Source organism: Panthera tigris, chromosome D1 (assembly GCF_018350195.1).
Source record: "Panthera tigris isolate Pti1 chromosome D1, P.tigris_Pti1_mat1.1, whole genome shotgun sequence".
Classification (NCBI taxonomy): domain Eukaryota; kingdom Metazoa; phylum Chordata; class Mammalia; order Carnivora; family Felidae; genus Panthera; species Panthera tigris.
This window is the reverse complement of record NC_056669.1, coordinates 103,702,457-103,714,701: the sequence shown is the minus strand read 5'-3', so window position 1 is coordinate 103,714,701 and position 12,245 is coordinate 103,702,457. Positions and strand designations below refer to the sequence as shown.

The 12,245-nt window shown below is 45.3% G+C and overlaps 1 protein-coding gene across 1 annotated transcript; it reads right to left on the bottom strand.

The window, feature by feature from the left end:
- Positions 1–1,361: 1,361 nt before the first annotated feature.
- Positions 1,362–5,146, bottom strand: LOC102964175 (membrane-spanning 4-domains subfamily A member 4A-like). The gene is made up of 7 exons (XM_007092027.2): positions 5,042–5,146; positions 4,197–4,356; positions 3,635–3,766; positions 3,384–3,440; positions 2,852–2,983; positions 1,987–2,085; positions 1,362–1,552 (listed from the first exon to the last, which is right to left on the bottom strand). Exons 1-7 carry the CDS (start codon positions 5,047–5,049, stop codon positions 1,478–1,480), a joined length of 663 nt encoding a protein of 220 aa, XP_007092089.2. The 5' UTR covers positions 5,050–5,146; the 3' UTR covers positions 1,362–1,477.
- Positions 5,147–12,245: the final 7,099 nt, after the last annotated feature.

The window sequence follows — 12,245 nt, the reverse complement described above, 5'->3', positions numbered from 1 at the left end:
TTTTAATTGAAAAATTAATTTTTCACGACTGTATAAAACATACTTCGGGCAACTTTTATGCATCTTGTTTGACAAATTTTTCTGTGCCTCAGCATAATAATATATCCTTCTACACTGCCTTATAGACTTTGTAGTGGTTTTCTTTTCTAAATTAATCCATTATTCATGTGGAATTGCCTTTTTTTAATGATGTGAGTTATGAGTCCAATTTTACCTTTTTTCCCCCTTAAGATCACTTAAGATTATTGGTCCAGCATCATGGATTTTCCCCACAATGTACATCTGGATCACCCATCGTTTATTAACTGGAAGATAAACCAGTGTCTCCTCAAACAGGACAAGTAAGGATTGCTTAGTAAAGGGTTGTTTACATCTTGCTTTAAAATATGTAGATTCCTGGGTGCCTGGGTGGTCATTAAACATCTGACTTTGGCTCCGGTCATGATCTAATGGCTTGTGAGTTCAAATACCACATGGGATGAGCTTGAGCCCTGCTTCAGGTGAGCCCTGCTTTTCTCTCTCTCTCTTTCTCTCTCTCTGTTCACCATGGAATTCTCTCTCTCTCTCTGTCTCTGCCCCTCACTCACTTGTGCCCTCTCTCTCTCTCTCTAAAAAAAAAAGGGGGGGACATTCTCCTGAATTATCTCTTGGGCCCAATATAGTCGCAGTCCTTGGCTCGAGCCCCTTCGAAGCCAGCAGTGGGAGGCCAGGCCCTTCTCACACTGCATCTGTGACTCTTTGATTGTCACATCACTCTCCATGACCACAACCAGAAAATTTATCTACTTTTAAGAACCTGTGTGATTCTATTGGGCCAGAAAGACAATCCAGGATTAGTAATCTTCTTAATTCTTTTTGCAATGTTTGACTCCCGTTTGCCATGTAACATATTTAATGGTTCTGGGAATCAGGATCTAAAGAGCTTTGAGGACTGATCTTTCTGAATACCACACTGCCCTTGTCTGAGAGTGTTAACAAGGAACATAGGAAGAAAAATATAGGTTATATTCTGCTTGACGCTAGCTAAGAATTCATTGGCGGTAGAAATGTCCTGGATCTTCATCCAGAGGGGCAGAATCTAAAAAAAACTAGGGACATATGGAGCTGTTGGAATAAGAAGTAACCAACATGGACTTCTTTCCTCTGGTGAAAGATTCGGCACGACATGGACTGATACGAGAAAATCTGAATCAAGAAGCTTATTTCCATTTACACAGATTTGGAGACCTTAAAATGACACTGTTTCCTGATTCCTTGAAAAGCTGGTAGATCATACGGTGGGGAATCAAAAGAATAATCCTCATCAGCAAATAAAAGCAGTCTTTATTATCCTGTGTTTTGTCACAGCAAGATTCCATGTATGTAAACTTAAGAACAGTCAGACAGATGTACTCTCAGTCTTAGTCCCATGTGGTAAACAGCCAACTGAGGGAGATTCAATAGGTCAAACTGACTGGAAATGCCACACCACAGGGATCTATTGAAATGCGACCTCATCATACAAATGGTCAGGAGAGGGGCTGTTGTCATTATTTGGCAAGAAAACCACCACCTGTGGAAAAATCAGAACATTAGATTCTTGTAGTCGACAATAGGGAGAAAGAAACCATCTCATTTGCTTTAGAAACCGTATGGTCACTGAGCACCTTCCTTCTGAATCCTGATACTTTGCAGGTCTAGGTTCCCATTCGTGCCTTAACCTTCCTTTCCCTACACCTCTTCAACAATGCCAGAAGTGACCTTCATTCGAGAAAAAGAGGGCTCTTCAGTGTCTAGGGATAGTTCTTTGGCTGAGTGTGGTTGGCTATTTCCCTGTGTCTCCCCCTGTGTTACTTCCTTCAAAGATGATAAAGACTTTATGCATGGAGCCGCACTTTCCCTCTTCCCGATCTTCCCCTCAAAAAGAATAGAGGACACACACAGGGAACGAAGCAGAGTAGAGAGAGAGGGAGAGAGAGAGACCCCATAAAGACCCAGAACACTCACCTTGTTGACGGAACAGGCCGCCCTGCACACGAATATGGAGAGAGCCAGAGCAATGCAGCCTTCCGCCAGAGACAAGAGCAGCAGTCCGGTTAGCATGCCCTGGAAAACACGTGGAAAACCCCCACGGGCTATAGAAGACAGAAAAGCAGGTATTTTAGGAGAGAAAATTGTTGGCAAAATTTCACATCTGGCACTAGGAACCCCTTTCCTTAGGAGGGATTCCTGAATTTTCTCCCAATTCAAACAACTTGAAAATGGATTGTTGGAATTCTACTCTTACTCACAGGGTCTAGAATGTCAGGTAAGTCTGGGCGTATCCATACTGATTTCTGGTGGTCTGTTTGCCTGATTGCTACCCACCTTTCATGACCAGTGTTGACTTTTGGGCCTTACACGTCTCCTTTGGTCCGTCTGCCGTTGTTCCTTATGACACACGACAGCCTGCAGTTAACCCTCTGAACTTCTCCCTCACTCTGGTTACACCATGCAATTCAAATACCAACACACCCTCCCCAGTCATATCAGGTGGTTGTTCATGGAGCACTGGGAACACCAGTTTTTCTTTTTTCTCTTCAGATGGCTTTTCAAATCAAGAGAAAAGTGCCCCAGGGAAAACTGAGTTCTTGCAGAATTTTCCACTCACCGACCACACATCGGGGCCTTCAGACACGAATGGTACTAAAAAGCTAACTTTTTTTTTTGCTCAGTACTCCCAGCAAGACGCAAAAGGCTAGGTCCCTTAGCCTTCAGGAGAGTGTCCAGAATCTAAGTAAGCAACGGCTGCCAATTCCATGGTGAGAATTAAGAGAAAAATTCAAACAAAACCAGTTAACAGGTTTCCATGACTGGAACCGGATATACTTACTATAAATGCAACTGCATAGGAAAACCTCCACATCACTGTGTCATACATGATTATTTCTTCAAAAATTATCACAATTATGCCAATGCCTGCTACGGTGGCACTGACTGTATTCATTCCCAGGCTGCCTTGGATCTGAAGGAGAATAAGAGAGAAGAGTTGTTGCGAACCTTTCTTGTGTTCTTCCCAGGTTAGATGTGCCAGTCGGGGACATTCAGCTCACCTGAGCTGAGTCTGGGAGTTTACTTGGAGATCTTCCCCAGTTTAAAAAGGAACTTCTGGTAAAGTTGTGGTTTTGACTCCCTCAGGCGCTCTCGTATAGCAAGCACGTGGGCACGTGGAACCTCACAGAGCACAGAGCTAAGCCCATCATTCTTGCCTAAGTGCCACGAAGGAAGCACTTCTAGGGACCCCCCTGGAACCACTTCTAGGGTCCTTCTCTAGAGAACCAGCAAGTTGTAGGTGCCTTAGCCTTGTAGCTGAACAGCTCCTTACTTCACTAGACCTATCCGAGCCTCGGCAAGGAAACACTTACCAAACCCTTGGTTACTTTCCTTCCAGCAGCAATGGACAGCGCTCCAGATATGAAGAACTGACCAGAGAGAGAAAACCCACTCAGAGCTTGTCCCATCCACCTGATCTCCCCCGCTCCCCTGCCAGTGTTATCTACCCAGTCAGCCCACGATTCGGACCTAAACAGCAGTGCATGGGTTTTTGAGAGACAAGGATGAAGGTCTTGAAGACCCTTGAAAAATTTGAAACACTGGAACAATCACTGATACTCACAGAGAAGGGTCCCCATAGGTGATAGCGTAGTTCAGTGGTAATGCAAAATTGAGAATCATAGTCATATAGGGGGAAAGGACTGATTGTCACACCCAGGCACAGTATTATCAGCCCAATCAGGATCTGAGCCACCTGGAAGGTAAGAGACATCCTATGAGGGGCAGCTTTTCAGGAGGAAGATTCTCTCTCAGATCAGTGCCTGTTAACTTCTTCCCACCGCTGAGACCCCAAGCCTGAGAAGGTCCCAGGAAGGTGACAGTCTACAGAGCGAATCTTTTTCCTTGTCCAATGCAGGACACTGACGTTAGTCTGAAAGTATTTATTCATATAATTACTACCTAAGTAGAAATTTTTTTTTTTTTTTTAATTCCAGTGGTGGACAGCTTTCCACCATTTCTTTCCACTTCCTGAATCTGTAAGGTCTGTGCCGTTCAGGATGGTTCCGTTCAGCTCACGACCACCGTCGATGATCTAGAGAATGGGGGTATTGCGAGGAAACCCGTCTTGTGTCAGGAAGCCTGCCCCTCCCCACAGCCTGCACTCTGATCTCGGGCCCACTCACCCCTAAGACCTGGGGCTGCCCCTTCAGGAAGAGCAGCAGACTCTGCTGCTGCGAGGGCAAAACCCAGGTACCTGGCCAGTGTGGTTGGGTTATACTCTCACTCTCAGGAAGGTTTATCGTGTAGTCCCGGGCTGTCTCTGCCTCAAATGTCCCTGTGTTTCTGTTGATACCAGGAAAGAAAACACTTCTCAGCATGGATTCACTTTTTTTAAAGGTTTATTTATTTTTGAGAGAGAGAGAGAGAAAGCAAGTGGGGGAGGAACGGGGGGGGGTGGGGGGGAAGGACAGAGGATCCAAAACAGGCCCCGCCCTGACAGCGGCCATCTCCACGCGGGGCTCAAACCCACAAACTGCAAGACTGATGACCTGAGCCAAAGTCAGCCGTTCAATCGACTGAGCCACCCAGGCGCCCCCTCAGCATTTCACTTTTAAATATCTTCCTTGTTCCTCAGCAAAATCCAGGGACAGGGGATTTGGTGTCTCTGGCATAACCCAGAGTTTTCCTTCTATCCCGGTTCCCATACCTACCCAAGCAGTCAGCTCAGAATAATCTAGACTGCGTTCCAGCTGCCTCTCCTTGGCAATGTGCACACAGTTATTGATCCTAAAGCAGAGACTCTAAACCTTGTAAGACTGAAAGCCAGATATTTACCTTCCGCTCATATTCCAGAAGCAAAAGCAACTGCCCGCTCACAGCAAGATTTCAAGCAAGATTTTTCCATTCACAAATTTTCTCTAGCTCAACTTACGGAATGCCCCATAGTCCAGACACTTGTATGCCTCCCACCTAGACGCCTTCTCGGAGACAAAGCACAGGGTAAAGATGAGAAAAGATTTCTTCCTACCTATGCATCTCCTCAGCACACACAAATGGGTGGTTGTGCCTTCTGCGGCGTGGTCTCGAATTCACAGCGTTCAAAGACAGTGACCTCTGATGTATGATGCGTGAAGAAGACTCTGCTCGGGGTCCCGGGTTGGCCATTTGTTTCCTGTGACTTATCTCAACCTTCCCAGATGAGTATCTGTGATGTGCTTCAGCTAAGATAATAATCGAGCTCCGCTTCTCACACATAAAGACTATATCAAAGGGCACACGTGTTCTCAACACCAGCTCCTCCCCACTGCTGTGCTCCTCTTCGGGACTAGGCAGAAGTCTGTGTTTGCCCAGATCCTCAACGACTGGGACCCACACTGATGGGGTGTTGGAGTGGTGGGGTTTCAGAGCTGTCGGCCGAGAAAGAATTGTTGAGATATCTTTGGTGCAAAAAAGGTGATTTTATCAAAGCACGGGGACAGGACCCGCGGACAGAAAGAGCTGCCCCAGGATCGAACCATGAGAAGAGACTGGAGTTGGGGGAGGTAAAGTCAAGAGGAAGTTTCCAAAGTGATTTTCATATGCTAAAGACACAGGATCCTGGAGGCCCAGCTACTGTCCAGCTCAGGTTGTCTTTCCCCCTAGCAAAGCATCAACATTAAGACGGTGGGGAGTTCCTGGAGGAATGTTATGCTCTGCCTGCTTCAAGTATTTGTCAACGGGCTGCAGGTTATAAGGAAATTGAATTTTATCTGCCATTTCTTTCTGCCTCTGTTTCCCACATCACACACTATCCTGGCTTGATGTAGTAGAAGCTGGATGCAAATGATGAGTTTTCATAAATAAAGGCTTTGCTGAAGCCTCTGATGAGGGAGCTTGGGGCCAGCTGAGGGCCAAATACAGGCTGGCCTACCCTCCACCCCCACCCTCCCCCCCCGCCCCAGCCCCGACCAGGTGGAATATGTCTGATATTCCTTGGACACTCCTGGCTACCCAAGAACAAAGGAAAGGGGTTTAAATGCTTGCCGTGATGTGGGAAACTAAGGTAAATGACAAATTAAATTCCCTACTGCCTATAGCCCATTGCCAAGTCCTCGAGATGACAGAGTGACCTCCCTCCAGGAGCTCAGCTGCCTCAAGGATGACGCTTTGCTGGGGGCAAAAGAGAACCTTGGCTTACCATTATCCCAACCTCAAGGATCCTTTATCTCAACTGCCCCAGGATATACGCTGGCAATCATGTTCCAAACTTATGCCCGACACCCCCCCCCCGCCCCCGGCCCCCCGCCCTGAGATGCATCTGAGGGGTCTCATGATTGAGATTTTATTAAACAGTGATAAAGTGGTGTTTTCTTAGCAACAGCTAACCCCTCAGTGTCCTGGAAGCCTCACTTCCAAAATTCTTTGGAGACTTACTCTATCCCTGACCCTCTCCCTGAGGATATATAATGAGTTACCCATCAAGACCCCAGTGCAGCTCTTCCTGCCCATGGGTCCTGTTCCCTTGCTTTAACAAAATCACCTTGTTGCACCAAAGACTTCTTCAAGAATTCTTTCTTGGCCGTTGGCTCCAGACCACTCACCATCACCCCAAAGCTTCATCAGCCTCTGTTTTAGTTAATTCTATTTTATGTTACTTTATATGAGCAATGAAGTTGATTTTATTACATAACATTTTCAACTCCACAAGACACTTTCCATATTAAACTTTGGGTTGTACGGGAAATCTTTATCACAAGTCGATTTTTTTTCTAAACTTGTAGTCCATGGTAACCTCTTGTAACCCACTTCACAAAATGAAAGCGGTGTTGTTCTTCTGCCCGATTCTAGCTGGATGCGCCACGAGGAAGAAGTATCTCCGAGTTATCCGTGACATGTGTGCCTGTGAGAAACAGTGAGCATTTATGCAGATGGTATCTGTCTCCCAAATTCCTTCTTTCTCCTGTTAGCCTGTCCTCCTACAGGCTGACGCACTGATTCTCGAAGGCATCACCTTCCATAACCAATATCCAACAGTATTTCCTGAATAATAGCAAAAGCCCCGTGATGGTGATGCTTATGTGTTAGAATAACTCTCGAATTCCCCTACAGCTCTGAGGTCCTTGTAGGTGGACTTCCAGCCATAACCACTCCCCTGAGAAAGTGCTCCCTCTACTGTCCGTATTTAGGCTAGCAGGTCCTTTTCAATACGATAAGGTGCCTTTAGGCCACAGTTTTGGTCTTAGGCTACAACGTACGTGGCAGTCCCCCAAGAATCCTACTCTCTTGGAAAAGGTGTTTTGTTCTGGGCCTCATACTGACAAATCCCTCCTACATGGTGTGAATCTTGTTATCGCCACGAAGTTCCAGGGGTTTGTATGGTCTCAGCCCATCTAATAGTATCGCAATTGGCTAGAAATGTCTGGAGACAATCAGCTGGGCCCCTGTGAGCTTCCCACAGATGTCTCCCCTTTCCAAACCAATGTTAGGGATGGACCAACTTTTGTGGTTATTATGATTGCAAGACATCCTTCGGAAGCCTTCATCAGGAAACTCTGAAAAATAAAGATTTGTTACAAGACCAGGAAATTACACAGCATACCGTGGTCACAATGTGAAGTCAAGGGTGGGGGGAAAAGAGAGAGCAGGGGCCTGGGGTTCTGCTCTTATTGGGGACAGGGTGGGGGGCTAGGGTCTGGGGGACTCACTCCTTGCCGGTGAATTTAAAACACAAGAGTAGGAATTTCAAGCATAGGAAGAGAAAAAACAAGCGGCCCAAGGTATCAGTTAGGGAAATCGCCAAAGATCTCTAAAATAAAGGGGTCAGTGCCAGAGGTGTTATGACTCTTTACCAGATGGCTGGCAGTGTGTTTATTCTAGATGGTTGTCTGGGAAGTGGATCCCTGTTTGAAAGAACGCCTCTCTCCAAATCAAAGCTTAAGTTGGCAGGCGCGTGCATTACCGAAAACAAAAACAAAAACGTCAGGGCTTACACTACACCTGATGAGGTTTTTGGGTGATGAGGGGTTCATGGGGTTTGGAGCTGAAAGCCAAGAAAGCACTCTTAAAGACATCTTTGGTGCAAAAAGGTGATTTTATTAAAGCACAGGGACAGGACCCGTGGGCAGAAAGAGCTGCACTGGGCTTGTGAAGAGTGGCTCATTATATACTCTGGGGCCAGAAGTGGTAAAGTCAAAAGGGAAGTTTCCAAAGAGACTTTCATATGCTAAAGACTTACTGGAGGCCTATCTATTGTCAAGCTAAGGTTGTTTTTCCCTCTAGCAAAGCATTAACATTAAGATAGCAGGGGGTTCCTGGGCTTTAGGCTATTGATGGGATTGCCTTTTTCTTGTAAACTGTTGGAGACTTTTATCAGTTAACACTTGGTTTTTTGTCCTTTCCTGTTTTGGGGTAGTCGGGACTGTCCAAGAGATATCACACATATCCCACCTGGGGAGGTGGGGTGCGCTAGCTTGTACTTTGCCCTCTGCCTGCCTTATGCTCCCTCATCAACACTGATGCATAAGAACTCTCCTCTGAGGGCAACTCTGTTGGATCCAGGCCTTTACCCACTGTGACAGGTTAAGTCACAATATCTGGAGCTCAAAATGTGCTTCCACTTAGGGATCAATCATGCACCCCCAAACATTCCTTTCTACTCAGTAGTATCTAGAGTTAGTAATCTGTCTCCTTATTGTGATGTTAATAATCCGTGTCAATAATGATCTGCCCTTCTGCTGATCTTTCCAGAAAGTGTCCTAATTCTTACACACTATTCTCTGGGGATTTCCTATCCCTTTGGCCCTAGTTTCTGCTATACATACAGTTTTTGAGTGGAAGTGATTTTAACTGAGCAATTTCTGAGTAAATAAAACTCTTCTCAGGAGGTCATGGAGGCAGAAGGGTACAGATAGTAAACCTATCACCTCCTATTCTTTCAGACATCAGGCTTTAAGCAGGGGCACTAACAATAAGCAGGTAATGGGATCTTCAACTAATTTCGTACACCTAGTGCTCCCTATCAATCTGCCTTGGTCTGTTTTTCCCGAATCCCAAAAAGATGGGTTGTCCTGATGAGGAGAACCGAGTCCAGAGAAATGTAGATAAAATGAAATTTCCTTACAACGGGCAACCTACTAATACCCGAGACATGCACAATGTAACATTCCTCAAGGAACTCACAGCTTTCTTAATGTTAATACTTTGCCAGAGACTAAAAGCAACCTTATCTTGACAACAGCCAGAACCCCAGGATCCTGGAAGACTTCTTTAACATAAGGAAATCCCTTTAGAGACTTCCATCATCTCTACCCACCCCTACTTAAAAATGTATCATCAGTCGCACCTCACAATCATAATGCAGCTCTTTCTGCCCAAGGGTCCCGTCCCAGGGCATACTAAAACACCTTTTGCACCGGAGACATATCCAGAGTTCTTTCCTGACCACTGTTCTCAGTGACCTCACGTCAATCCCAACAGCCAATTCTTATCCTGTCCATTCACCCCTTCCTCCTTCTTGCCTTTTAATCCTAAAATTGTGCCACCTCTTTTGAAAACTGACTAGCAGTTTCCAATAAAGCTGAATGTGTGTGTCCTGAGACAAATGTCTGGATAAAGAGAGCAGGCGTGAGAGCGAAAGGAAATTTTAAATCCTGCCAACTCAGAATCCTCTCCACAAAATGTGGGAAATGATGTGGTTTGATGTGGGGTGCATGAGGGAACGGTCAAGAAAGAATTCTTAAGATGTTTTATGGGTGCGAAAAAGTCGGTTTTATTAAAGCACAGGGATAGCTCCCGTGGACAGAAAGAGCTTCACTGGGGTTGGGAGGAGTGACTGATTACACACTTTTAATTTGGGAGGAGTAGAGACAAAGGAAGTTTCCAAAAGGATTTTCGTATGTTAAAGAAGACTTCCAGGATTGTTGTCAAGTTAAGGTTGTTTTTGCCTCTAGCAAGGTATTACCATTAAGACAGCAGGGAGTTCCTGGAGGAATGTCAAACTCCCCTGTCTCAAGCATTTGTCAATGAGCTGCAAGTTATAAGGAAATTTAGCTTTATCTATATTTCCTTTTGCCTTTGTTCTCCACAGCAGAAAATACAGAAAACAACTTTACTTTTTTTTAAGTTTATTTGTTTATTCTTAGAGAGAGAGAGGGAGAGAGAGCCGGAAAGAGAGAGAATCCCAAGCAGGCTCTGCAGTGTCAGCACAGAGCCCGACGTGGGACTCGAACTCAAGAATCATGAGATCATGAACCGAACCGAAGTCAAGAGTCAGATGTTTAACTGACTGAGCCACCCAGGCGCCCAAGTTTTACTTTTATCTTTAATGCCACTGAATTTATTTATAGTTGTATTGCCAAGTCTACAATATCCACAAATTTTGCCCATAAAAAAAAATGAAGTCAAATTGACACACAATGTTACCATACCTTAGGTGTATAATATACTGATAAGACATGTCTGCACATTGTAGTGGGGGAGAGGAATCTTCCTCTGCCTTTCAAGTTCTTCCAGCTGGACTAAGAATTCAATTTACATGAGACAGATTAACAAGAGGGGGGAAAAAAACAGTTTTATTATGTGTGCACAGGGGTCCGATGATGAAATTGAGGCCCGAAGAAATGACCAAGGCAGACAGTTTTTAGATATTTAAACAAAGGGGCGATCCATTTGGGAGGAATTTATAGGAGAAGGAAAATAGATACATAGGAGCTTTAATGAGTAAGGAATTCTAAGTGGAATTTGGGCTGAGGTAGAAGGTTAGGAAAAAAAGTAACGTGGTTTATTTCTACACCTTTCTCAATGTGAAAGTCCCTTTCTCGGGTGATAGAGTGTCTTTTTTCTTTTCTTTTTTTTCTAACCCTCTTTTACTTAAAAAAAAAATTTAAATGTATTGTTGAGAGAGGGAGGGTGCAAATGAGTGAAGGGCAGAGAGAGAGAGACAGAGGGAGAGAGAGAGAGAATCCCACGTACTGTCAGCATAGAGCCCAAAGTGGGGCTCAAGCTCAGAAACCGTGAGATCATGACCTGAGCCGAAGTTGGACACTTAACCAACTGAGGCCCCCAGGAGGCCTAGGGTGTCTTTTTTTCTTCTTAGTACGGGAAGGGTACTTTTCCATACAGGAGATGTGTTTCCTGCTTTCAGAGGGACAGAGGAGGGTCTGAGTGTCCTGGCAGTGACTGTTTCCCAAGTAGCTTTCATTCAATACAATCAATATGCCATTGCGGTACATTTGGGGGTGGCCTGCCCTTGGCCCCTACAATGTTAGGCTGTGCTCACCACAAGTGTAGCTAACTCCTGTCACCACAGGTGATTACAGCACCACGGACTATGTTCTCTGTGCTGGGCCTTTCACTCCTGTGACTTATTCAGGCCAGAACTGGAAGCCTGGACCTCCCACCCCCTTCACCATTTTCCAGTTTGACTTTGAACAAGCATATATGCCAGTGTACCTAGTGCATCTGTAAGAGCAAATACAAGTTAGAAATAGAAGGATTAATTTGCCTTGGCGACAATAAGGGAAAAGTCTCCCCCCCCACCTTGGGATATTTACCTTAGAAAACTAGTAAGTTCTTCCTCTGTCTTATGGAAATGTATGTACATCTTTTTGAGACAGGAAAACTGAAAGACTCTATAAAAATCTCTTTGCTCCTTTTCCTGCTTCTATTCTCGCTAGGACCTGCACCCTTACCTCACTCTACACATGCCTCAGAACGCGAAGAAGTATGTCCTCCTCGAAAGGGACAAGGAGCTAATGATTTCTCTAGAATAAATTACATCTAAGGAAGGACCAGGTGAGAGAATGACGGGACACAAAGCCATCGTATGTGTATTCCAGACCACTGACGCTAGACATCTCGATGCCAAGGCCCCCTAGCTCCAAGAAATGACACCTGGGCCCTCATCTGTGTTCTAACAGGTTCCTGGATACCTGAGAGGACACACACACCAGACCTCCATCCTCCATAAATCCCCCAGACCCTGATCAAAGACGAGGCTCATGCTCCTTTCCTTTGAGTCTCCTGGATGGTCCATCTGTATCTCTTCTGTCTAAATCTTCAATAAACTCTGTCACCTCCTCCTGGCTCACGCTTGATTTCCATCCTTCTTGAAGCCAAGAACCCTCTTGGCTGGTCTTGCGGGACCCCCTCTAGGTCTCCAGATCCGGCCTACCAGCATCGTCTTGAAAAGGCAAATATGTCTCTTGACAGTTTTAAGACTCAGGAATGTCTTTCTCAAGCACCTGGGAACCATC